We start from the raw sequence: 27,246 nt of genomic DNA, 5'->3' as shown, positions 1-27,246 counted from the left end.
GGCCAGACATGTGCGACCCTTTTTCTTTGGAGAAGGCATGACAGATTTATTAAAGCACCACCTAGCCTACACCTAACACCTTACTACAGACAAGGTAACATCTTGCAGTTGATCCGTATCATCGCACGATGTTTTCCTCCCTGTCTAAGAAGACCATAGAGATTGTTCGGAGGCTTTATCGTCCGAAAAATTGCCAGGAATCTGTAACGCGCACCAACGTACACCGAAAAATGCAGTGTGATGCTAGTGCGTCACAATAAAGCAAGAACCCCGAGTAGTGTTGCTGGTGGTGCAGATGCGAAGAGACGAAGGGTAATATGCCGGCAGCGGAGCTCATTGGACTCATTACGGGCGTTGCATGGGGGGAAATGGTTCATTTCCTTCAGAAATCATAATGACTGGCGTCATCCTGCTCGACGAACGTTAGTGAGCGAGTAGGGACGGAAAGAATGAAATTTGGGCCAGCGAACAGACAGCAGTAGCGCCTGACACGCTTTACGAATGTGATGATAAAAAATGGCGTATAGAAAAATGCCGTTTGTTTAGCCTCTTACCAGTTCAGGTCTTTAATGATGCACGAAAAATAGGAAAATAAAATAAGATGTCAAGATTAGTGCATTGCTTTATGATAAAATGAACAATTTTATTCTAAAAAAATATACAAACATTCAAAACCTTTCTCCCACCTTCTTAAATCTAAACTGCCAACGGGGGTATATGCTAAGAAGAATCCCTCATCCTGTTGCTTCCTGTTCGTGTCATAGCACAGTACCGTTTGGCTCGAGGCAACGAAAAAAATCGACTGGCTGCCACATACACCAACCACGGGATGGAATGATCGATCTTCCACCAGGTTCCAGGTTCATGCCAGTGCATTGGCGTTTGCGAGTAAATTGTGTTACGGTCGACAACGCTGTTGCTGTTGTGTGGTGTATGTTGCTGCGGGAAAATATATCAACCTTCCACCACAAACTCTATAGCCGGTGGTGGTGATGTTACAGGTGTGAGGCCCGTCCGAATGTTCGTACAGCTCAGCTCTAGATACTTTTCTCGCAGCATTTCCATAATAAGCAATTCGTTATGCTGCGGAAAAGGTAATAAGCATTTTTGCATAGTCTGTTAGCCTGTTAAGGGGCGATATACTGAAAGCATGCAGAAAGGAAATGCAAAAAAACTAGCTAGGATTTTTTGTATGTGCTATCTATTGCAAATGTTTGCGCTGTTGCATTTGTTTTAAATATTGTTCTACTTTTTATTATTTATTTTATTATTATACTTTCGTTTTAATCTTTAATTGTGCATTAATGATCTTCTTTGATTTTTGATTAATAGATTTAAGTTTTGACATGTTTTATTATACTTTTTCCCTTTTATTTAGATTAAATATAATTTCTTGTCTCGTTCAAAAAACGGAATTTTCATTTAGCCAACATGTGTTCGTGATTTTTGTTCAATATTATTTTTTTGTAATGTTTTTATTTTGTTTTCTTGTATCCCTAGTTTACTTACATAAATTTAGTATATCGACAAATTATTTTAATGTTTATAAAACTGTATTTTTTTCGTATTGTCTTTTTATCATTATTATGAGTATTTTCATCATTATTACTTCTTAATATGACTACTTCATTGATTCTTATAATTATTTTTACTAATATAAATTTTTATTAATGTTATTATTATTTTGATTATAATTATTATTTTATTATTTTTATTTTTTTTTTGTTTTTAATATTTTTTTAATGATACGGCCAATCAGGCCGTCTTTACGAGAAAAAAAAATGTTTTTGTTATTATTATTATTTTGATCATTATCATTATTATTATTATTATTATTTTAAATATTATTATTATTATTATTATTATTTTGATGATTATTATTATTATTATTATTATGATTATTATTATTGTTATTATTATTATTATTATTATTATTATTATTATTATTATTATTATTATTATTATTATTATTATTATTATTATTATTATTATTATTATTATTTTGATTATTATTACTTTTATGATTATTATTATTATTATTATTATTATTATTAATATTATTCTTATTATAACTTATAATAATTTTTTATTACTCTTATAATATACTCTTTGATACCATATTTTTATATTCTTCTTCTTCTTCTTTGGCTCAACAACCGATGCCGGTCAAGGCCTGCCAACCCACTTGTGGGGTTGGCTTTCAGTGACTTATTGATTTCCCCCCATAGCAGGATAGTCAGTCCTACATATGGCGGCACGGTCTATTTGGGGCTTGAACCCATGACGGGCATGTTGTTAAGTCGTACGAGTTGACGACTGTACCATGAGACCGGCCATATTTTTATATTATATTCTTATAATTGGTTTTTCATTTTTAAATAATAGTATTTGACAAAACTTTTGAACGCAAAATTATGAAAATTTGTAAAAAAAATCAACGTTTTAATACAACAATAAACTATTTTGTATGCTAAATCATGTTTAAAAGAGTTTAACTCAACTTTTTTATATTTACAGAGATTTTTTTTCTGTTTTAAATAAATAAAAACAACCAAGCATTTTCGAATTTTATATGATAAAAATGGATAAAAAATTATTTACAATGCATTTCAAGGTAAAATAAATCCCAAATAGAATGCAGCATTGAAACTGCCTTTACTTTAACAAATATCTCATTTTAAAGCCGTTTTTTGAAACGTGTTGAATTGACGTGGCTAATTTTTAAATGAACTGTGTGTCTCTCCTGCCCATTCGCCACAGCCAGTGACACAATTCCTCTGCCAATACATTTGTTAAACGGATTTTAATCGTTTTTCCGCGCGTTAGAAGATGAATTGCCTGGCTGCGATCGATTCCCCCCGCGAATGATTGATGATCACCTGTGGTCTTAATTAACGCTCGACACTTGAGAAATGAAAAAAAATACACACACACACACACACACACACACACACACACACACACACACACACACAAATGCATCCCCCTGATACTATATTGCAAAGGGGGCCCCTTACTCACTCCTCCGCATTGCATTACTCGGTCGAATGTTGCCAGTACGCTGCATTTTAAACGCTGCGTTTCGTGTGCACTTGCTGCTAGCTGAAACAATTGATCGATAAATGAACCCCAAAAACCGGCAGCGCGGCCAACCCCACAGCGAACCAAAATCCCATTTGTAATCCATGGGAAAAGTTGATTTTAATGAATGGAAAACGTCACCGAATCCGCGCGCGAATGGGTTTGTTTCGCGCGTGAATGCACTCGGCACCCGCGTGTGTGAGCAAGAGGAAAGGATTTGGGTAAAGGACAAAACCAGTCAGTTGATCCTAGCAGACACGGGGCAGCCATTTCTATGGCACCTTGCATAGAACAACAACACAGTGCCGCGTTTGTTCGCTGAGTGTGTGCATTTATCATTTTTTAATTGTCTTTTCTCCTGTGAGTTTTCCATTTTTTCGCCCTTTTTTTAGTAGATGACGTACTGTTGGAGGATAGTTTGGGATGCTGGTGAGATTTGGTAAAAAGTCCCATACGGTCATTTTGTCTAGTAGAGAGAACAAAACTAAGCTTATAAACGAACGGGGCCCAGGGTCCAGCGACTCGGAACGGGCCGAACAATTCCCATCTACACACGCACACACACCCACACACCCACACACTCACACACCCACACACCCACACGGTTCCAATATTGCCATTTAGAACCGTGCTGAAGCATTGTCCTTGTGGCATCGTCCTTGTGTTGTGCCCGTGTTACGCGCGCTCGCTCCCGAACAATTGCAACGGTAACTACGATTGTAACCATCGTAACTGTGGGTGCGAAAAAAAAGAAACCCCTGACAACAACGTGACTACTAGGAAGGGAGAGAAAGCTCTGGAATGTACGGAACAATGTGTCCCGTGCTTGAAGGTGTGGTAGCACGCTACCATTCAGGATATCCGCCATTAAAATGGAGTTTTTATCCGTATCTGCACAACCTAACCGACGGAAAAACACGCACTTGTACCGATGCCTGCCCGCACAGTTAGTTTTTCTCACAACCACCGCCAACCACCCCAACCTGCAGGATCACGTGCTGGATGTAGTGCTATATTATTCTATTTATTAACCTTTTGCCTGTTATTTTTTGTGGCTTCCGCTGTAAATTTCTCTCGCACTAACTCCCTCTTCTTGCTCTCTCTCGCTCTCTTTCGGACAGGCTCGGTCTAACGCCCCACAGCAAGGTATGGGTGGGGGCCTGGTGGATTGGGTTCGTTTTCATGGCAGCGTTCTGTTTGCTGCTGGCCGTCCCGATCCTAGCCTACCCGCCCGCCCTGCCCGGCTCGGAGAAGCTGCAGAAAGTGTCGGAAGCGCATCGGGGCGGTGACGACGGGGACGGTGAGCGGAGCCAGGAAACGTTCACCAAGATCAAGCAGATTCCGCGGGCGCTGCTCGCGTTGCTACGCAATCCGACGTTTTTCTTCCTGAATCTGGCCGGGGCATCGGAGGGGCTGGTCATATCCGGGTTTGCCGTGTTCCTGCCGAAGCTGATCGAGAACCAGTTCAGCGTGACGGCGGTCTGGTCCGCGCTGCTGATGGGTAAGTGTGATCGGTTTGGAATGTCAGTAGTATTTAGTAGGGAGGATTCATTTCTTTTTGTACGTCGGAATGTACTTATGGTGTATTACATTGAGGGGAGATATCTATTTAATCAATTATAGTTTTGTGTTATGCGTGTTCTACCTGTTGGTTTATTAAGAGTATAATTAGTCGTTAATTAAGTTCATAAAGCAAATATCATAATATTACATCATAACGTAACATATGAATGCTTGTCAATATTGAAGAAGCCTGTTGAATTGATGTAGCTTACAGGGTTATACAAGTCAGTTTCGAACGTAAACAATGTTATTCACCGCTTCAAGATGTTAATCCGCACCAATCTGATATTTCATTTCCATCATAATTATTTTTAATTTCATCAGCATGATTTTCAACATGCCTCAGGCTGCATTGAGTTTGAAAGTTCTTTGTTATGTGTTGAAAATCATGTGTTGAAACTGGAATTTCATATTGATACAAATAAACCATTTAACAGCTGTTGAAAAACATCATGGATGTGATGAATAATTATGTACACATTCGAAAGTGGCTTGGAAAACCCTGTAAGATTTATTGAGTTTGAAACAGTTCTTTGTAATGTGTTGAAAATCATGTTTAAGAATTTAAATTCTATTTTAATGCAAATACATCATTTGACAGTTGTTGAAAAACATCTTGGAGGCGGTGACTAATTATGTGCACATTTGGAAGTGGCTTGGAAAACTTTGTATTATTTCACCAGTATTTATTTTGAAAAATGTAACCTTCGAATTGCTCACTAGAATTTCTTTTCCAATACAGAGTTTCTCATGAGAATTTTGTTTTTGTTTTGTTTTTGTAGAATGTATATTTGATTTTATTAGATTTCTTGAGGTCCTCTCACAATGTTTTGACTGAATATGACTCACTAACTTTATGTGTATTCTTCGAGCTTGTTAGAAGTAAAAGATTTTTAAATAATTCCAAATAATAACGTTCGACTTATACCGTGTGACTGATTAAAATATAGTGTACATGTAAAATATAAAAAAAACACGATAAAATCGTCAGATGAATTCAGCAAATTTTGAAAGCTCCAATGATTTTTAGAAGAAGTACAAGATTCGTGTAATTGTATGCAATATAAGGTGTGCTTTTAAACTTTTTCAACTTTTGTCACATATTAATGAATTAGTCTCACGAGTTTCTTCCATTCATTTTCTTCAAAATAATAGCAAATCAGCACAAAATTCTTGGCAAACCTCAATCATATAGAGTAGTGCTCTCCAACCTTTTTACCAACCTCCAACATTTGCCGCGGCCCACATCCATTGAGGACTTTTTTTTAAATTTAGTTTAAAGTTTTTGATCAAAAATATGTTTAAATCTTATTCTAGACATGCCTGTTGAAAATTTAATTTCGATTGTGGGTAAAAAATAAACGAAATATAAAATAATAAGCTTTTCTTCTTCAAAAATAAATTCTTTCGCGGACCACGTCTGTTGACGCCACGTATCACAGGATGGAGATCACTGATCTAGAGTCCTTACTTAACATTACCTAGCTTTCGTTAATTCTTAATTTTTTTATGCAGTTTGGAGTTAATTTTGGTTTGAAATACATTCATATTAGGCTCGTTAAACTCGTTGAACTTAATATCTATTTATTTACTTTCCTTATTGAGCGCTGACTCTTGTTTACTCACATTCAACCAACTGGTCCTTGTTCTGATCAAATCCAAAATTTCATCTTATTTGCATTAATATTCATAAATTCATATCTTGTACTGTTTCCTGATATTGCAGCAAATTCGTACGATAGAACGATCTTCCAAAAAAATATTTATTAAGATGTAAAATCTGTTGCAATCTGCTGTGTATGATTTGACTACATACATATTAAGAAGAAATTCCGCTGCACCAAACAGCGTTAGAAATTAAGTAGATTTGAATGATACGTTGACTATGACCGAGCTGTTTGTTGCTGAAACTAGAAGTTGGTGGGGATTTAGGGACTTCCTCATCATTCCTCATCATTTCCAATAATTGTCTTCCTCCAATCTAACTCTCTTTCTATCCCTTTTTGCTTCCATTTTCCAGGCATCATTACCGTGCCCGCTGGCGGTGGTGGAACGTTCCTGGGCGGCTATCTGGTGAAAAAGCTACACCTCTCCTGCTCGGGCATCATCAAATTCTGTCTCTTTGCGACGATTTTCGCCGCCCTGTTTACCGTGTGCTTTTTCCTCTCCTGTCCAAACCTCACGTTTGCCGGCGTTACCGCTCCCTACTTTCCGCACGAAAACCTCGACACCCCGTACGCCCGCTCGACGGAACCACGCGATCTCTACTATCTGCCGAAAAATCTAGACAACGCGTGCAACGACCGCTGTGCCTGCAGCCGACGGAACTACGAACCGATCTGTGGAGCGGACGGCATCATGTACTACTCCCCGTGCCATGCCGGTTGCAGCGAGGAGATCAATCTCGAGAACGCCAAAGTGTACCGGGACTGCACGTGCATCAACGCGACGTTCCACGGCGAGCAGAGTGCGCTGTACGGTGGCGGCAGCTACGATGCCGTCAACACGATGTGCCAGTCGCAGTGCGACCATCTGTGGATCTTTGTGATGCTTTGCTTTTTGGTGATGTTTTTCACCTTCCTGGCGACGATGCCGGCCCTGTCGGCGACGCTCCGGTGCGTGCACGACGATCAGCGCTCGTTCGCGCTGGGGATACAGTGGATTAAGGTGCGCGTGCTTGGTACCATCCCTGCGCCGATGATCTTTGGCCGGCTGATCGACGAAACTTGCATCTTGTGGCAGGAGTCGAGCTGTGATGATCACGGCGCGTGTTTGGTTTACGATAACGCGTTCATGAGCAAGTAAGCAGTGTGTGTGTGTGTGCGGTGTCGCGCCAGCCGTGTTATCAGCCCTATGCTAAGCAAACTTTCTTCTCTCTATTTTCTACGCAGATACATGCTACTGCTGGCACTGATCGGTAAGGCGTGCTCGATACTGTTCTTCTTTGGCGCCTGGTTCTACTACATCCCGCCCAAAACGATCACCAACGGCGATACGGTGACGCATCAAAAGCAGACGGACAACACGAGTAGCCAACAGAAGGTGCCACCGAACGGGCATATTAATCCTGCCAGGGTGGAAAAGTATTGAGCGCGTAATCAAACGATGGCCGACCAGATCTGCTCAAACTTGCAGCTTTTTTGTGCAACACCATTGCTCTAAAGTCATACAACAAACAGTACTCTTAAGTGTCATAATTGTACGTTTTCCCGCGCATTCCCATTAATTGATATTTAAGGCAAATGGTTCTCACATTCACACACAAGATATCATGTAAAATTAACATTATTAATCATATAGCGTAGATCGGCGCTTCGTGCAGCGGTTTAAAGTAAGTTCCAGTCAGTTAGAAAAGGTGTAGCAGTTTAGTAGTCGGCTCGGTGGAATCGATTCCAGAATCGTTGATGTTGTTTCACAGTCGTAGCGTAGTAGCTTTTCTTTTTGTTGTGTTCTCTTTCTCTGTATCGTCTAATGATTCTCAGGATTGTGACTGAAGCTGTATTAAGAGCCGTTTCCGCTCAGTTTTTTTTAATTAAGCATTTTGTCTTCGATATGTCATAACCCCTGCACTGATAATGACCAGTTTTATAGGAATAATGGATATGTATGTACTGCCAAAAAAATCAAACGTGTAGACTCTATATAGTGTGTAAGAGGTCATTTGAATAAACTGGAACCCTTGAACTAGGAAATTGGTTGAAATGTGTAAAGGCCGGGCTACATTGATCGTACTCGCAAGCGTAATTTTGATTTTCACTAGCGCATCTGGCGGCGACCAGCGCAAGCTAGATGTCGGTATAATTTATGTGTCAAAATTATTCATGCTTGGTGTCTCATCAAGTTTTGACCAGGCTACTTGTATGCCGTTTGAAATGTTGATATACGCCTATAAATTGCAACAAAGTAGGCCGTTAATTGTTGTTGTTGGACAAATCGTCATTGATACAAAGCGCTGGGCAACATTTTTCCCCATCTTCCAACATCTATCCATCATTGGGTAAAATTATAGCCTCCTCGACCCAAAACGTTTTTTGACAGATAAATTATACCAGCATGTAGCTTCAACCCGCCACCGCTAGATGGCGTACGCGTTCACAAAAATTACACTACGGAGTACGATCAATGTAGCCCGGCCTTTACACTACGGAGTACGATCAATGTAGCCCGGCCTTAACGAATCGATGACTTTCCAATGCTAATTTAATATTTTGTGGATAGAAGGTTATTTTAAGCTAATTCGCAATTGTATTTGGAAACAGTAATCCGAAACGATAGTTCTAGAATATCAACTTTTACGCAAAAACAATATGAAAACGTGCGTCAGCTATTTTGATTTAACCGAATTTACCTAATTTGAAATTCTAGCTTTCGCTAGCGTACAATAGATGGCGCTTTGTATGAATGATAAAGGTGCGCATACACGAGACTGTATCGCTGGAACTATTCCTGCCAGAATAGTGGAGATTTTTTTTTATCGGAAGTCGTTTTATTCATTTAAGTTTATTTGTTTAATAATAATTTTATGTAGCCACAAATGAGAAGTCATGTTTCCTTGTTAGTATAACATTTTCCGACGAGTTAACATACCAAACCACATAACAAATAATTACTTCTTAATTTTAAAGCACTTCTATGAGCAAATACGTTCATAGTTTGTAAAATAAATTTTAATTTTTTAGCATGAACGTGTTTGAACGTAAATGAAATTTGAACGTGTTTCCGTTGAAGAAATGTGTCGTTTTTGTAGTTCGTGACATTAATCCCTTCACAGTCTCGTGCTTCTTAAAAAAATAGACCAAATATTGTCACCCATTTTTTTATTTGCTATCTATAGAAATTAAACTGCAATTCTAGAAAAAAATTTGACTAGCCAAACATTTTTTTTGAATCCTATAAGGACAGCCCGGGCTGGTCTCATGGTACTGTCGTCAACTCGTACGACTTAAGAACGTGCCCGTCATGGGTTCAAGCCCCAAATAGACCGTGCCGCCATACGTAGGACTGACTATCCTGCTATCCTTTGGAAATCAATAAGTTACTGAAAACCAAGCCCACAAGTGGTAGCCAGGCCTTGACCGACAACGGTAGTTGAGCCAAAGAAGAAGATAAGGACAGCCCAAGCACTGGAAGGGCAAAACTTTGAAGGGGTAAAAGTTATTTGCCCGCAAGGCGATAGGGTGAGATGGTAGAAAAGATTATATTATTTGTCTACATATATGCATTTGAATAGTCGTTCATTCAAACTACGAGGTCAGCAGTGGAATCAGAAACTACATCATGTGGGAAATCAGCTGTCTTCTTGGTTGGGATGCTATAGCCAAGGACCGAGCATCCTGGAGAATAATTATTGACGGGGACATGTCTCTACGCCGTGCTCAACTGTAAGTAAAACAGAAAAAAGAGAGGAAAAAGAAAGAGAGAGAGTGAGAGAATTAGAGGTAAATAGAGAAGCTATTATAAATATAATGAAAAATCGTTTATTCGATCGAGTAACATAAAACATAGGGCACCAAATCTCGATGCACATGGCATAAGTCACGTACAGTATAACCAACCTGGTCGGCTCTTTTCTAGTTGGGTTGTTCACTAGTTGGCACTGCAATAGTTGGGTTGTCTCCAACCGACGAGATAGCTTTGGCTGAAAGAAACAATCCACTAAACGCGAAAACTCGAGATACGCTATTGTGCTCGGTCCCGTACGATAACGTATATCGAGTACGTATACGTATACGAGTACGTATGACTGTAGTCTTATCAATGAGCTGTATTTTTTGTTGACAAATTTTATTGAAAACTACTGCTCTCTAGCATTCTTTATTTTTAGTTTGATTTATATTTTCACATGAATTGGATAGAGCTCATCGTTATATATTTCTTTTCCTAAAAGAACATTTAACGAAAAAAATTATTAATCATTCAACAATAATTTGTATTATTTCCAACATTTAAACTTCCAACTGTACCTTTGCAATACACAAACCTGCAAACTAGACTAGCAGCTGATGGCAAGCATACTGCTACCGTATAAACGCTGCTTTACATTTGTTACAGGGGAACGCGCGCGTTCCGTCAACTGTAGCGGTGTGTGCGTGCCTTCAGCTTTCTATGCTGAAAGAAATTGGCCACACAGCCAGTGTGGCCAGATTATTTTGGCGGTTTTCGGCAGGAGTAATGTTGAGAACGCGTAACAAATGAGTAACAAATGAGGATAGCGATCCTTGAAACAGCATCTCAAGCGCCACAGATTAAGCTTAAACGACTGAAAAATCAAATATCTGTGATTTTCGGTAGGATAAATGGAAAATCGGTAGTTTTAGGGCGGTCCTCTGTGAATCGGTAGGCATATAAAAAATCGGTAGGAATACAGATAAATCGGTATTTCTGGTCACTCTGCACACAGCGGCTGGTATTATTGAATCCGTTCGTAGCGGGAACGTACGACGCTCACATGAAATTCTAGGAATGGCAACACATTTCATGAGCCCGCTCCTACAAGGCCGCGGTGAATAACTGTAGCAACCATCTAGTACGTTAGGAAAATGAGTGTCGGGACGTACGCCGCCGCTACGAACGGATTCAATACAGGGTTTCCACTTTTTTTTGGTCAGCTCCCATGATTTTTTGGTGAGTTCCCACGATTTTTTGGTGGTTTCTCATAGATTTTTGGTTGGTTCCCATAATTTATTGGTATTTTCCGATTGGATATCAATACAATTGGACCAAAAAATTCCGGGAAACGACCAAAAAATTGTGGGCGCGCACAAAAAAAATATGGGAACCCACCAAAAATTGATGGGAACCAACCAATAAATCGTGGCAAACCCTGTAATACCACACAGCGTGCAGAGCTTGTGTGTACGTGTACGTCAGGATCGCTGTCAAAAATCGGGTTTCCTCTGCGACGGTCGGACGTGTCTGTGCGCTCCCGTGTCGAGAGCAAAGTGAAAATTTTCTACGAAATCATCAAAAATGTACTTAATTTACGTTACGTAACTTGTGTGTAAGTGTGCTGTCGTATTGAAATGCCAAAAATATTGCAATCTAATCGATCAAAAGTGGCAAATATTGAGGTGAAACAGTTCCGCTATTTCGGAGCTGCTGCAGACCAACCAAAGCAGGAAAGATGTGTCGCCATGAGTGTGTGAATGTTTTGTTTAGCGAATGCTGGTGAAATGTCTGTGTGTGTGTGTGTTTCCTTTTTTCCATCGAATATGATTTCTTATGCTGCGTTTTAAGATAACTGACGATATTAGTGCAATGTTGTGAGAAAATCTATTTTTTTCTCCTTTTTGGCCAACTTCACAGTGCATAGAAGAGAAGAAATGCAACAGCAATGCAAGTGATGTTCATCAATAATTTACAGCTTTCTAAAACTGAACGAAAGCTGGAAGGTTTTTGTTTAGCAATTAAAATTGTAGAAAAAAAAAAACCGAAAAATTATACAAATTCTGCTCAACACCAAACACCACACAAACACACAAGTATCTTCACCCCTTTTATCATTTCCCTTGTATTTGTTGTTCTTTATCTGCTTGTGACCCTTGTTTGTTGTGTCGCACACTACGCTATTCCTAAAGCTTCCTCACCCTTTCTCAACATAGTGTCCAACAACTAGCACTCGACACAAGACGAAAATGCACCTTACCGACTGGTTGGCGCAGTCAGGAGCCTATGCTCCCGCGAGAGCAACAAAGTGTGCCGCTGCTTTTACACCTTTTGTAGTTTCATTCTTGCCGTTTGTTTTTCTATACCTGTTTCCATCGATGATCGATTTTCTTCGAATATGTCACCAAGGACTGCTGTGGTGTGCACACACCACAAGCCGTCGTCTATTTTGGTCGTTCTGTGCATGTGCTCTATCGGGGGTGACAAGGGCGAAAGGAATGGGAGGGCCGCCACGGTCATCATGTTTCATAATCACAGCAGCACCCCCAACACCGGTAGCATAGCGCACAGCACAGCTGATTGTTGTCCCGGGACGGATGTGTGTCGTGGGGGAAATGCATTTTTGCTAGTGGTAGTAGTAGAAGCTGGGAGAGTATGCAAATTATTTTATTTTCATGCAAAAGACGTTTAGAACTGTTATAATGTAACTTGTTTTATGAAAAGAAAAATCCCAAAAATTCGTTTAAATAACTTAAAATTTATTTAATATTTTACAAAACTAAAAATGGGACAACAATCAATGCCAAACTCTTTTGGGGATCTGTTTTATCGCGAGCAATTAAACATAGCACACCCCAAAAGCATTAGCTTTGTGGTTTTGGGTTTGCTTTTATGTTAGTTTTTGGTTCGGTTCCATCTATCGCATGTTTGATTGCAACTGTTGGTGTTGGTGTGTTGGCGTTTGTCTGTGGATGTGGATCCGATGGCAACGTGGCTGCTGCTGCTGCTGCTGTTGCTGCGGTTCGTTGTTTAGATGATCATCATCCCCACAAGAGAGTGTGAGCATCAAAGCATGCCAAAGGCTACTTTGCTGATGCTGCACATACGTGCCCGCGTAACGTGCTGCAGTAGTAGTGGTGCGCCCCCATGTGTGTTTGATTGTTTGTACATGTGTGTGTGTGTGCGTGTTTGTGTGCTCTAAACAAGTGCCGCGATTGTTCGCTGGTAGAGGGCTTCACGCGCCCATCGCTGGTTCAACCACAAAGTGTGTGATTTTGTATTTATAATCATTTTCGCCTGACGAGATTGTTGTTGCGCTGAGAAAAGGTGAATGAATTGCGCACACAAGAGAGAAGGCTGCCAGTGCTGGGGGCATGCAAATGTAGTATGCTTCTAATCTGCGCGGCAAAAAGGTTTCATTTCTCTTTTGCTCTTGTCTCTCTATCGGTCTCACAGTGCTTGCGAAGTGTGAACAAAGTGCAATAGGAGGAAAAATCGGTGAAATTTGTGAATTCTCATTGTCCTGTTGTCGTCGGGCGGCTCAGAAGTGGCGAGAAGTGTAAAAGTAGTGTAAAATTAAAGCGATTTGTCTCAGCAAGAACCGTGTTCGGTGGGGAAAGGTTTCATCATTTAGTAGCAGCAAAGAATTGAGAGGTAAGTTGATTATATTGCAGTAAAAGCATTGCGCACAAGAAAATGGTGATCTTGTTTTAATTAAAATGATATAGAATCTTGGATGATAATTTGTAAAATGCTCATGCACCTTACTCATGGCATGCTTTGTGTCTTCGGCTACAAAACATGTTTATTATGCATCTGTCATCTGTATTTGTTGACAGTAGCGAATATTAACACAATATAGCATCACAATTTTGTTTTTAATTTTTCGTGTTTTTAATCATTTTCCGTGAATTTGGAATTTTCGTTTTTTTTTTTTTTTGAAATTGTTTGCAACCATTCTTGAATTAAATTTATTAGCTAAACCTTAGCAACTGTTACATAAATGTGCCCTCTTATTTTATTTTATTAAGTAAATTACAATTTGTTTACAATTTTTGGCTGATAAACTAGTTAAAATGCAATAAAAAAGCTCGTTGCAAAACAAACTGTGTAAAACAATTGTCTATGTCAATAAAATATCTAATGTTTTCAACAAAAATGAATCGAAGCTAGGAGTAATTTTAAATCTATTGTTATTTACCTTAATACTTCTTTCTATAAATCAACCATATTGTTTGCTCCACCCCATGCTTGTGTTCGCATCATCAAAGCTTTTACACCCCTCGAAAGCCTTCACCGCGCACCAAAACGCGGGGGGGTTGCACGATCGAAGGAGGTTGACTTTCGCACCGGAAACCTGTCATTGACATGGCTTGCCTGTCCCCGTGCTCATTGGATCGTGGGTAAAAAAATATTACACGCGGCCATCGTCAAATGATGGAGTTGGGTGAAATCACAAACTGGACAGGTTCGTTAGAGGAGATTGTTCTGGCGGCCACTCTACGGTTAGATTAAAATGTAGGGTAGCAAAATAGGGTTATTGTGATGTGAAAAGTAAACGGAGCGAAAAAGTGTTTGTAAGCTCGATAGAAATATGTTATTTTGAAAGCTGTATTTAAAACTACTTTTTTTTAGAACACTTTTTTTATAATTCCAAACCTCATATCACTTCTGACCAGTGCTGCAAAATGTCACTGTCAGAATATCATAAAAAAGCTGACTGCAACAAAATTCATGTCAACGTCACGTACTCATTTGTGATATTCAGAGATGATACTCAAAACGGTTGGTGTGACCAATGCATGTTTCGTGACATTTTTGTGACCATCGCTTGGTGAGCCTCTACGTCATGAATTTTTTTACTGTGATCAGTGCTGCAAAATGTCACTGAGATAGTCATGACAAATTTTGGCTGAAACAAAATAATGTCAGCGTCACGAGCTCTACTGTAATGATCAGAGGTGAGACTCAAACAGTTGTTGCGACCATCACATGCTTGGTGACATTGTGACATTTTCTGTCGATGATCATCACCATGGTCATGGGGGATATGTGGAGCGTGTGAGTGGTTCCAAGAAACAAAATGAGCATGTTTTCTCGATCTGTTTGACCCGATAGACAATCAAAGCAAAAAGAGCGAGAAAGACTGCCCATTTTGTTGCTTAGGACCAAGCGCCAAGTATATTCCAAGAAGGTCGTGATTATCACCAACACAAAATTTCGTGACCAAGTGAGTGATCAAGAGTTGGGTGCTAAACAAAATGTCATGTCCTCCAACTGTTGGAGTCTCATCACTGATCATCTCAGTTGTTACATAGCATCAGTGAACAGCTGTTCACTGGCATGTCATGACGCACTTTCATTGAGTATTAGTAATGAACATCAAGCTAACACGGATATGTTGATTGTTTTCGTTGGTGAACATCTCGTGATGCTCATGACATTTTGCAGCACTGTTTCTAACACAGTCTGCACAGTGCTGCTTTGGGATTTAGGTCGCTTTTTGGGCAGTATGTGACCTGTAACTCACACGTGGTCGTGGCACATCGCCATCACCGTTAGTGGGTAAATGTTTTTAGTTGTTTGATTTTGTTTTCATATTTAAGAAACCCGGAAAAAGGGTCTGCGAGCCAATAGAGTGCTGTTTGTTTATGGTGTTGTTTTGGCCAAAAAGTCACGGGCCGACTGTAAGTGGTGTGCGTTTGTACTCGTAAGGAGTATGATTCTTTTCTAAATTGTTTTTTAGAACACTCTTGAATGATAATTGAAGCCCGTTGGAGTATATATGAAAGCTGTTCTTCCTTACAAATATATACAAATACAAATTAAATTGATTTTTATTATGCGAAAAGTTGTTTCAGATTCAGAATCGTTCAGTTATGATTTTTGTAAGCTGACGTCCAAGATCTTAATTAAGCAGCATAAACGCATCCATGTTGTAGTATATGCTCATTTATTCTTCCTGTTTTTTTATTCCTGTATTTCACGTCATTTACTATGATTTATATCACACAAACACACATTATAATGATCTTCTAGCAACATTTCCTTCTAATACCATTGCAATGTGTGTTAATAGCGGTGTAAAGCCCCAGCTGTTGATTAGTAAAAGGAAATAAACCATCACTAGTTGAAAGATGACTATCAACAAGCGTTTGAAAAGCTTGTTGTGGAAAGGCAGCAGAGATCGCTACACGTATGATATTTCAAACGGCAAGCCTTCGCAAGTCTCGCCTCCCAACAACCTACTACCACCATCACCACCGGTAATTGAGTAGGCGTAGTCGAGACCGTCAATCATCGAGCCGTTTAAGCTCGATCGTGTGCTGCTGCTGTTGGGCAACACACAATAGTAGTAAACAATACAATCGAGGCCCTGTGGACAACAACTGGTGGTGTTGTGATATTGTGTCACCATGTGTAGTGCGTATGGCATTATGGATGGTTTATGGCAAGCAGCCACTCGCTCCATCGAATCCCTTTAACACACGCACCTCTCTTACCTCGGGGTTTGCTTCGGAACGGATTTGACGGAGCATCGCTTCCGCATGCTGTCCCGTAACGGATTGTGAACGGATAGTGTAGTGTGCTTGTTGGTTTGATAGTTTTGTCTTATCATTTGCCCGCTGAACCGTGAATCGTGTGTGCGCGCACTGTTTAACCAACCATGTTTCTGTGTATGTGTGAGCCTTACTACGTCGTAAAGACGCACGGAATACGCACTTTCTTTGGGGTTGCCCGGCCAACACAACACGCTGCATCATCACCCCCCCCCCACTCACCACCGGCACATCATTGCGTAATGGCATTTTCCACTCTCAATCGACGCGGTTAGGGGTGTGATTTTCAAAGTTTTCGGTGAATGTGTTTTTTTTTTTAATATTTCCAGCCTACTGCGCGTTATGTTGTTGGAGCACACGCTTTTGCCGTGTGTGTGTGTCTGTTTGTTTATTTGTTTGTTGTTTATTTGCTGCTGCTGGTCTCTTGCTGGCTTATCAGATGCGTTACGCCAGCGATGAGCGCGGGTGCTCGTTGTTGTTGTGCGGTGGTGGTTGGTTGCTTTACATTTACTTCCCATTTCGTGGTGTTTCATAATTTAATTTCAGGTAAATAAAATCATACGCTACAACTGGTGTGCCGTGATTAGAGACGCGATAGAGAAGCGGTTAGTTTGTGTTTTTTTTTCTCTCAAACTTTACCGCTCGTTACGGTCGGATATTCTTCTACGTGTTTATCTTACCTTGTAGTTATTGTTAGAGAGTAAGATTACACGATTTCGATGTTGGGTAAAGTGTGATTATTTTGGATACAGGTACACACACACACTGTAGCGCGCTTGCAAGCACGTAAAATCAACAAAAGGAACGGGGCTAAGGATATGGGCATCCTTTCGGGTATAATGAAGTTGGCATACAATTACCATAAAACAAATGGTCTGTAAACAGCAATTGCTATAGAGTATGTGCCAACGATCTGTTCTTTTTTTTTTGGCAATAAAAAATCCAGGTAACAAGAAGCAGCATTTTTTTGTGTGTGTCAATCAGGGTTTTAGTGAAGGCGACCGGGTACAGATAGTGTGAGACTGTTGTGTTGAGCCAACTGAGAGTCATCTTGTCTTATGTCGATTAGTTGTGTTGAAAATGGAACGGAAATATCTGTGAAAGCATTATAAATATGCTTTTTTCTTCTACAATGCGTTTGAAAGATCCTGGTCTGTTTTAAAGATTTTGTAACGTTGCACTAGATTACATAGTGGTGACGACAACGTTCAAAAGGAAAGAAAATGTATGTATGTGTAGCCATACGAATGATTCTATATTAATCCAAAGCGATTTTAATTTATTTGTTCTTATTTTGAACTATTTTTTTAAATTAAAAATGTTATTATATTATTGCTCTAATGATCTATGATTTATCTAATACACTGATTTGTTACATATCCTTATGAATGACAAGGGCACTTTTTTTAATTATTTTATGTCGATTTTATAATTAATCAAAGATATAGAATTTAAATGCAAATTATAGAAACTACTAAATAGACATTTTTGACATGTTGCATTATACCCATATATATTGTATCCTATAAACCACGTTGAATTATTTACACCTTATTGATCGTTGCGTTCTGCCATATTGGATTTTTATAACTGATGCAGCACTACAGCGTTTTTCTGGGATTCTCAAAATTGTTGGGACCCTTGTGGAGGACTTTAGTGGACATTTCTTCTTTTTCTTCTATTGTCTCAACAACCGGTGTCTGTCAAGGCCTGCTTTGAACCACTACTTGTAGGCTTGGCTTTCAGTGACTTATGGATTACCCCCCATAGCAGGATAGTCAGTCCTACGTATGGCGGCACGGTTCATTAGGGGCTTGAACCCATGACGGACATGTTGTTAAGTCGTACGAGTTGACGGCTGTACCACGAGACCGGCTTGAGTAGAGTCAACAACAACAGTACCCTTTTTTGGACATGCTCATTTAGAATCCAACTGGAAAAAGGTGCCGTAAAGTCCAATTTCCATCACATAAAGTTCCCATAAGAAATATACCAAGAAAGTGTTACCGAAATTGTAACAACTTCTGATCAACACTGTCAATCGAATTTTGGTTGTTATTGTGGCTAGAAAATCATTGTAATACAATTAATACGCAAAATTACTGTGTTTAACTTTGCTAGATAAAACAATATTCCAAAGAAGCATAAATTCGATCAGGTTGAGTACGCGAATGAGCAGTTCGTAATTTTTATTTGACAATATATTATTTTCAAAGTTTTTTTTTCTTAAAAATTGCATATTGATCCAGTATTATTTAACCAATGCAGCAGTTGTGATATAATCTGATAACTTGGTCTCACTTATGATACCGTCAAAGTACCATCTGATGTAATGTTTACGTCCCAGTACATGTGCTCTCGAGCTAGATAATTTAACTATTGGATACTGTTGCGTACTATTTATGATCACACCACCATCACCACTATGAGCGAATAGCGCCATGGTGAATGTTAATGCCCAGTTTTTGACCACTTAACAGCCTACAACTACATTAAACCACCCCAAAACAACGATGATTTGCTTGATTGTAGTGATATGGTCCCCCACCCAATCACGCACTCGTCTAAATCAAGCCTCACTTCCTGCAGCAACCCTTTCGACTGATGGATCCGATGTAGCTTGTAGTGCCCATGAATATTAGAAAGAGGGTAAATGCGATCAGTACAAAATGGTGCAATAATTCACTGTTGTCAATTTCCGGGCGCTTTATAGTAGTGGTAGCTCAACCAGATAGCAATCGATAATGGTGAATCTCTCTAACTATCACCCTCCCGAAGCAGATTTGTTTGCTTGACACATTTTAGTTAGAACGATTAGATATGGCCATAAATTGTACCGCTTCTGGCGGATGCGAGAAAGTAGAACAGTTTGCTTATACCATGCCCTGTGTGTGTGTGCGGTGTGTCTCGCGACAACATTCTTGTCCGGTTTCGGTCGGTCCCTCGGTCACCACCCGTGACATGTGTCGCCTTATCAACGGCGCAAGGTTACATGCTGCAAGGACTGTCAATCCAGAAGATTTTACTTCTTACTGGTGAGCTGTGTTGTGGTTACGTCTTATCAACCGCACCAGCATCAACTCCAACTGTGCTTTGTACGCTAAGGGTTGTTTTCACAGCCCTTATCTGCTCTGCTACACTGCTCGACGGGATTTAGTTGAACAACCGGTCACAACCTTGTCCGCGGTTGTGTCCAGCAACAGCAGGACCGTGTTATAGTGCCCTTTACCAGCTGCTTAGCTAAGGTAGGCTACCAGCAAAATGACATTTTGAGGTGAAAGATTAATTTAAATGTCAGCTTTAACGGCGCAATACGTTAAAAGCGCGTTTCCCAGCGAAGGCTAACTTTGTGATCTTTGCGTTGTGGCTGTGTAATTTGAAGCTTAAATTGGTTTACTTGCTTTGCTTTTTCCATTGACGTTTGTTGTTGTGCAAGATAGTGAAGGTTTGGTTGTTTGTTTGTAGTAAAAATAACAGAGTATTTAGGTAATTTGTACCTTCTTCGGGAAAAAGTTCATATCATGCGCGTGACCGGTCAAACACGATGACAGTAAGAAGGTAGATTGGCAGTGTTAACTATTCGACCTGGAGCGGGATACAGAAACACCCTCCCCTGTTAGGGCTAACAGTAATCTCCAGCGAATATTGCTACCCTGTAATTTGCCGTGATGGGCGTGAAAATTTTGAGGAAAACCCAACATTTTTTGCAAACTCATAGCGTGGCATGAAAATGTGCCATGTCAAAAGGTATTCATTGCCTCCACCTGAAGAAATAGTAGGTGTGGGAGGATGGGATCGGTTTTTCACAGCCCTATTCTGTTGCGTGGGAGGGTGGATTTGAGGGGGGGGGGATGGTGCATACCTTTCACTGGAATGCCCGCACCCGCCCGCACACTGTTGCTGAGTGGCAAAATCCCTTGGTCGCATATGATGGCGACGGTTCCAAAACTCGAGCCTTCCCTCTCTCCGCAGGGGCCCTTCTGTTGCGGCGCCAATCAGCATGACGATGACGACGGATGATGTTAAATTGTACATCGATGCCCGCAAAAGCCCACGGGCGACGAGTAGTAGCAGCAGGGGGGCTTATTTTTCGAAAAATTTCGTACCCGGTTCGTGTTAGCTGCCGGTGAAAATGAAAATTCATCGAAACACCGCCGCACGGAGGGTTGCTGCAAATGAATAATAGATCACCCTTCCATGCGGCCGCGGAGTAGGGTTGGATGGGGGTAGTGGGCATTACTGGCGGTGAGGAAAGTTTTCTGCGGTGATGAAAATGAAAACTGCGGTGCTCTTGGGGTGAAGGTATTTTGACGCACATGTATCAAACGCACGCTGGGAAATGAGGCGCTTTTTTCTTCCGCGTTTTTCATATCCTATAAGTTTTGAATTATGTGATTTTTTATACATTAATTATAGACTTTTAATAGGGCGTAGCTTGGTAGGTGTAAGAAGGGGAGATTGGGCTACGAATGCTATCATTTTGTCGTCTGCGTAGGCTATCACACATATTTTTGGTGGCAACGTCTGACGCCTTATTTATAGTTTATGTTTTGCATTGAAAGCATTTCATCCAATACAGTGTAGGAAATTTGTTTAAGCGCAACCATTATTCATAAGGAGGCGGTTTTATTCTGATTGGTACTTAATTGAACTCAGAACTAGATTTGGAGGTACTTGATGTTTATTGGGGTTCTCCATCTCAGCGGTCTAATTTTCGATTTAATGATGATGTCTATTGCATTAGATCTGAACGCTAGAAATTCCTTATTTAGTGGCACAAAAGATTAAACAAATTTAAAACGATTTTTTCTTCCCGATTTGAATCCATTGGATTTCCAAATTTCTAATAATGGCTTGTAGGACAATTATTTGAAGTTCACTGCACTTAATGATTTTATGGCAAGTGATATTAATTTTGATGCTCCAAAAGATACTAAAGACACTATTCAGTTACTATTATACATAAAAATGTCTTTATTTTAACATTATTATAATGGCAAGATTTATAATTATCTTAATTAATTGTTTCAAAAACACATGGTTGGGTGTGGAAAATTTCAAGTTTGAAAAGTAAAGGATTGAATCAAAATGTAAATATGATAATGGGGCCCTTTATGTTTTAAGTTCGTAGACTGAAATTTCAGTCAGAAATTTGTTTGCATTGTATAGTTGTTTTCGAGTAGCTATCTAAGTGGGTATAATGTACAGGTGGGTTTATTCCAAGATGTATGAATTTAGAAGGCTGATTTTTTATCGCTTTTGTTCTGAATGAAGATTTTATGCGTGTTTTGCGTATTCGTCAAGCCTCTAGAAAGGTTATTTGAGCAAAAGTTTTCATTCGTCCTGTTGAAAAGTGATGTTCAAAATTGTTTATAAAAAAATGCTATGAGACCACCTGGATTACATACACTTTGATTCTGGATTCCATCAGCAGATCTCTTTAATGCACCTTGGGATAAATACCTTGGGGTCCAAAATCTTGTTTTGTAATTTTTTCGAGCAAATACTTTAATCTAATTGTAGCTTTGAGGCTAGAATAACCTAGACTGAAAATTGCAGGCTAGTTTTGTGTGTAGTTTTGTATGGAGTGTTTACAAGATTTCTGCATCCAACTGTTAAACTCCATACAAAAATGGAAGCCCCAATATTGACTAATATATCGACTACTCAAAATGAAATCCAAGAAACAAGAATACGCTTGCAATAATTTCCACCACTGTATTGTGCTTCTTTCCTAAAAATAAATCAGGCACACGTTCTATAGAATACATACAACACCACGTCTGTATTGACGATACGTTACTAGAATTTTTGGGGCCGGTTCTGTTCCAACAATAAAGCACCGTTGAAGGCATGTTCACCACCGCAACATTCTCGACAGCATAGCATATACAGCCTCACTGTACAAGGATCCTGTAAGCATCTGAAAGGCAAGGTTGACATTTTTAGAATCAATATTTACGTCCCACGATTGGTGTACAACCTTTTTTTTTGTCTCGATTTATGCTACACAAAGTCACCTTCCGGTTATTACGATTAGTGGGCATCGCTGTGTTCTTTTTCCCTCATCCTTGTAGGTTTTATTTTTGGAACGCCTGTGTGTCCTTGTCGATGCTGGTGCTGGTGGTGGTGGTGGTGGCTGTGGTTTTCGATAAGCAGGTACTACCGAGCATGGCAATAAAAGTGGAAGGTTTTCTAGATTATTGATTTCATCCCAAAAACCCTCCAACTCTCTCCGCGCTCCACTGTCAAACCCTCGTTATGAATGCGTCACTGGTTCAATAATTATAACAATCTGGCCGTCGCCCGGCTGTGGCCGGATTTGTCCACTAACGAGACGAACCTGGTACATGTGTGTTTGTGTGTGTGTATACTATTGCGATCCTTCTTCTCAAGTGGCGGTCGTGGTGGGACCATTAGAAGGCGAAATGAACTCCACTCCATGTCGATGTGGCATTTGGACTACCAGCTACCGGAGCTGGATGACTGATGAGAACCATCTATACTACCTCCAAGCCTCCGCCCGGGGGACCTTCTGTCATAGAATGTAGAGATAATAAACATTTCCCTTTCACCGATTGATTCTCTGGAGACTGGACACTGGAGTGTATGGGAGTATGGGCAGACAGAGAGCGTAAGCAAATGCTTTTGCAGGTTTAGTGCGTCATCATCATGATTCGATGGATTTTGGTGTGTGTGTCGGTGGTAATCGTACCAAAACGGTGAACGGTCCTCGAACAATGATCTTTTTTTTTTGTTGATGTGTGTGTGTTTGTGTGCTCCCTCTCGAGTGGAGTGGAGTCGAAATAACGATGAAGATGTAGCATCATCTTGGATCCGAAAAATCTCGCATTATAATGGGAAATGCGCGCGAGAGTCATTTATTCTTGAAGGACCATCCGCAATGTCCTTTTTTTTTTGGAGTGACTGCCACAACACAAACGCGGAGTTGCCCCTTTGGAATGTTCTGGAAGCGGCAATCCCAAGATGATGAGCAGTGGTGGGGATTATCCATTCATTATTCATTTGTCTTGGCAGTTTTTGAACGCATCATTTCAAATAATATTGATTTGGAAGCATTCCCGAAGCATATAGCAGCTGATTGCCAAAATTTTGCACAAAAGACTTAAAAACCTTTTATTTTTGTACTTTTCAACAGTCGTCTGAGCGTTTGAATCTATCTCTCCCTTAGAGTCGTCTGAAGAAAATGTCTTCACTGTCTGGAATGGAATTTAGTAGAAAAATGTAGCCCCCCTCACATAAACTAACACTGAATAGCACTTTAGGCACGGAGTATGATGCAAAAAAAACTCCTTTCATCTCTCCAATCGCAGCTGGGAATGAGTTGAAGCTGCTGCTAAAGCGCGCCGCCATCTATCGCCATCGCTGGGCAGTAAACGCACACACTGTAAACGATAGAAGTTGTTCCTCTCCGTGTGCCACGTAATTCGTGCGCGATCACGCGAAAGCGCGAGCACCAGTGTATGAATGGAAACGACGATATTCTTTCGTGGTCGTTGTTCTGCCAGCATTTGCCATTCTCTTAACCTAAGCGCTGGCTGGCATTTTCCACGACGAGCTGCAGACACTGAGCTCACTGGCCTGGCATGAATGAACAGCTGGTGGTAATGCTGGCGCTACACTTAAGCCATGTGAAAGCTCCCGTTTTGGGACAAAAAATGTTATTTACTGTGTTTTTTTTTGCCCCTGCAACGTTAAAGCTTGCTGCTGTTGGTCGGTGTTTTTGGTGGTTTAGTTTGTAAAGCTAAAAAAAACGCAAGATAAAGTTTGTATTGCACCTTCTGTTCTCATCACTATTATGTTGTTCTTTCCGGTTCACTAATGTGTTATTTGTGACAGCGGCTTTTAGCGGCCAAGTAATAACGATTCGTCTTTATTTCCTATTTGAATATTTATGTTCATTTGAATTTCTTTTGAGTCAAAAATACTGAGTTTATGGATTTTTTTTCGACGTGGTTTCAAACACAATCATCATCGTCTCATTTAATTTCGTCATTTTGTTGCTTCGAACCAATACATTAAACCGAATGCATGTTTGTACTAGATTATTTAATACTACCTTTTGGTTGTTTCCTTTTGTAAGGTTAATTCTTGATCGTGTAGGTTTTCTGTTACAGCTGTTAAACGCACGACTTAGCATCGTAGCGATTCCAGGTTCCAGTCTAGTGTGCATTCATGTCTCTTATGACGTCACTTGTCTTACCGCGTAAATAGACGTAGAGAGAAATTGTCTTGCCCGACACTTCCCCAAAAGTAGTTCAATTTTGCAAACAGAGCTTCTTGTACTGCGCGCAATTTCTGCTTTATCCGGAACAGTCGGAATTATCCAGTTTGTTTACAAGCCAGAGTAAAAAGAATAAATTTAAACATATGTTCACTTATTTTGTTTATGTTTATAAACAAAAAAGGTGTAGGTTGGTTGACTGGGTGCATTGAGCTACTTCAATCTACGCGATGTGAAATTTATCACCGCAATTAATCGGAAACAGATCATATTTCAAATTGTCGCCCGAGGCATTTTCTCTCTCTACGTCTATTTGCACGGTTATTATCGGTCGAGTGAAACCTAATCAAGTAGAACACAAACCTCGTTTTTAATCATTTACCAGAGGTACAGAGCTTAAAATAGCGCCAGATAAGATGGAAAACTTATTCAAATTTATTGAAAATTAATTCTTGATTTTTACGTTATCTCAATTTTTTACTAACCAAAATATAGTTAGCAAAGCTTTATGATTGATATTTTATCTCTTATACATTGTACTTTTGTAACAGTCATATCTTCACTAAACCGTTTAGCTTGTTTAAAAATATCAAATAAAAAACAAGTAGAAAACACTAATAAAGCATTCTTTTGTACACTAGAAGAGCAACATTTCCATTCAGAACCTTCTTTTTCATGCATTTTTACATCACATGTTTAGTCGTAATTTTACCTTTTCAGAACCTGCTGGATACAAATAAAATTAAATATTTGAGATAAACATACTTTAATTATTGACCAATGGTTTGTTTGCTAAAATCTTAGATGTTACCGTACAAATTGAATCGAAATTTTCTTAAAATCACTCTCATCTCAAGACCTCCGTTCAGGCTGGAATTAATCTCCGCTACTGCCTTCTACCAATGGTGTGCACCTCCATTTGGACGATGACTTGTGCAAACGATCCACGGTCAAATTGAAAAATAAAAACAAATAACATCCATTGTACGAAGCTGTTGACAAAACACCTCGTAGTTGAATGAACTGCAAAAAGACAGCTCAAACACAGCGTGTGCGACGCGTTGTTCAAATATTTCATGACATCGTGAAAAAAAAAAAGATCCGCGACTGATTGAGGGAAGATCGGCCGGGAGGTGGACGCACTTAGCGTCTATGCCCACTGAGCATTACACAGCCCGAGAACTGTGTGCCTAGAGCTGCCGGTCTTTCTTTCTTGTGCTGCTTGTGCAAGGAAACGGGTTTGATTGTGTTTTCTGCCCTTTTTTTTGTTGATGGTGTGTATGTTTGTGATTATCTCCTTGGGAGTTGGGAGTTGTAGTTAGTTCCATTCGGTTGTGGTGGTTTGCTACTACCTGGCCGTGACTCACTCACATCCGCGGGCCGTTAGATTTCTCCGTGGGTAATTAGCGTCTCGTGCTTCAGTGTAGGCACTGAGGAGGAGGAAACATGATGAAATTATTTTGTAAACATACCACTCGAACATAGGCAATGATTGTTTTCTGCGGTTGGTACAGCATGTCCGTGTGTGGGTACGTATGTGGGTTTACTGTATTTTCATTGTTTTACAGATTTATTTACTGCGCACTGCCGAAACTGGTGGCCAGTATAACCTAATTTGTCGTTTAATGTATTCCAATGGCACACACAAGTGAACGCTGTCTTCATCGAGCGTTTTTAGTGTTTTGCTTAATAAATCCACGCTTAAGATGAAACGTTTTAACACCTTTGAAACGAATCTCTTACACATTTAAAACTGTCGCGCGATGAACACAACTTTCTCCTTTCGTTATTTAATTTGTGAAAAAAAACGCACCCACAAGCAAACACATCTATTCACATATTTATGAATTGGATGTTTAAAATAGTGACGAGTCAGTATGGACTGACATTAACAGTCCGAATAGTTATACTGGCGTGGAGCACCTACTACACCGTTCCATCAATGATTTCATCGCCAGCTGGAACGATATGGCGATATGGTTGAAATGTTTGCAAGATTTATGTTGTTTATATAAAACTGTTTTCTATTTAATCTCCATCGGTTAGTACCGTTCTCTGAGTTATGAAATCAAATGGAGATGAGTATTAAGCATTCCATAAAATTGAGATACCACCTTCTCGCCTCGGTGGGTTGCTCGGGCATTATAATTAAAATTACATTTACTCTTTTGTGTGTAAATGTGTTTAAAGATTGCTTTACAGCATTTGCCTTTCTTCCACTGAATAAACAGTACGGTTTTTACCTCGCCTGAACGAGGTGAGCCCGATGGTGTAGTGACGGTATTGACGGTTTAATGCACCATAGATAATGAGTTCAAATCTCATTCCAGGCGAATTCGTTTCCAGTATTATTATGTCATATTTGAACTTGTTTTCAAATAGATCGAAGCCTCTGACAAGTAAAATAAAAAA

General features: G+C 39.8%; 2 protein-coding genes across 6 annotated transcripts in view; both read left to right on the top strand.

Annotated features, from left to right (window-relative positions):
* LOC121596972 (solute carrier organic anion transporter family member 4A1) overlaps positions 1-8,336 on the top strand; it is a 50,197-nt gene extending 41,861 nt beyond the window's left edge. For both annotated transcript variants that reach the window (XM_041922401.1, XM_041922403.1), the window contains exons 5-7: positions 4,203-4,582; positions 6,665-7,445; positions 7,536-8,336. In XM_041922401.1, the coding sequence (XP_041778335.1) occupies positions 4,203-4,582; positions 6,665-7,445; positions 7,536-7,734 (1,360 nt within the window). In that variant the 3' untranslated portion in view covers positions 7,735-8,336. The remainder of the gene's footprint in view (positions 1-4,202; positions 4,583-6,664; positions 7,446-7,535) is intronic.
* Positions 8,337-11,508: 3,172 nt separating this feature from the next.
* Positions 11,509-27,246, top strand: part of LOC121596317 (solute carrier organic anion transporter family member 4A1) — a 54,462-nt gene continuing 38,724 nt past the window's right edge. For 2 of the 4 annotated variants that reach the window (XM_041921154.1, XM_041921157.1), the window contains exons 1-2: positions 11,509-11,644; positions 13,486-13,683. The gene's annotated coding sequence lies outside the window, so the exon portion shown is untranslated. Of the gene's footprint in view, positions 11,645-13,332; positions 13,357-13,485; positions 13,684-27,246 lie in introns of those variants that run through there. The other 2 variants (XM_041921155.1, XM_041921158.1) reach the window with 2 other exon arrangements.

This window comes from Anopheles merus, chromosome 3R (assembly GCF_017562075.2).
Source record: "Anopheles merus strain MAF chromosome 3R, AmerM5.1, whole genome shotgun sequence".
Taxonomy (NCBI): domain Eukaryota; kingdom Metazoa; phylum Arthropoda; class Insecta; order Diptera; family Culicidae; genus Anopheles; species Anopheles merus.
This window is presented reverse-complemented; position numbering and strand designations above follow the sequence as displayed.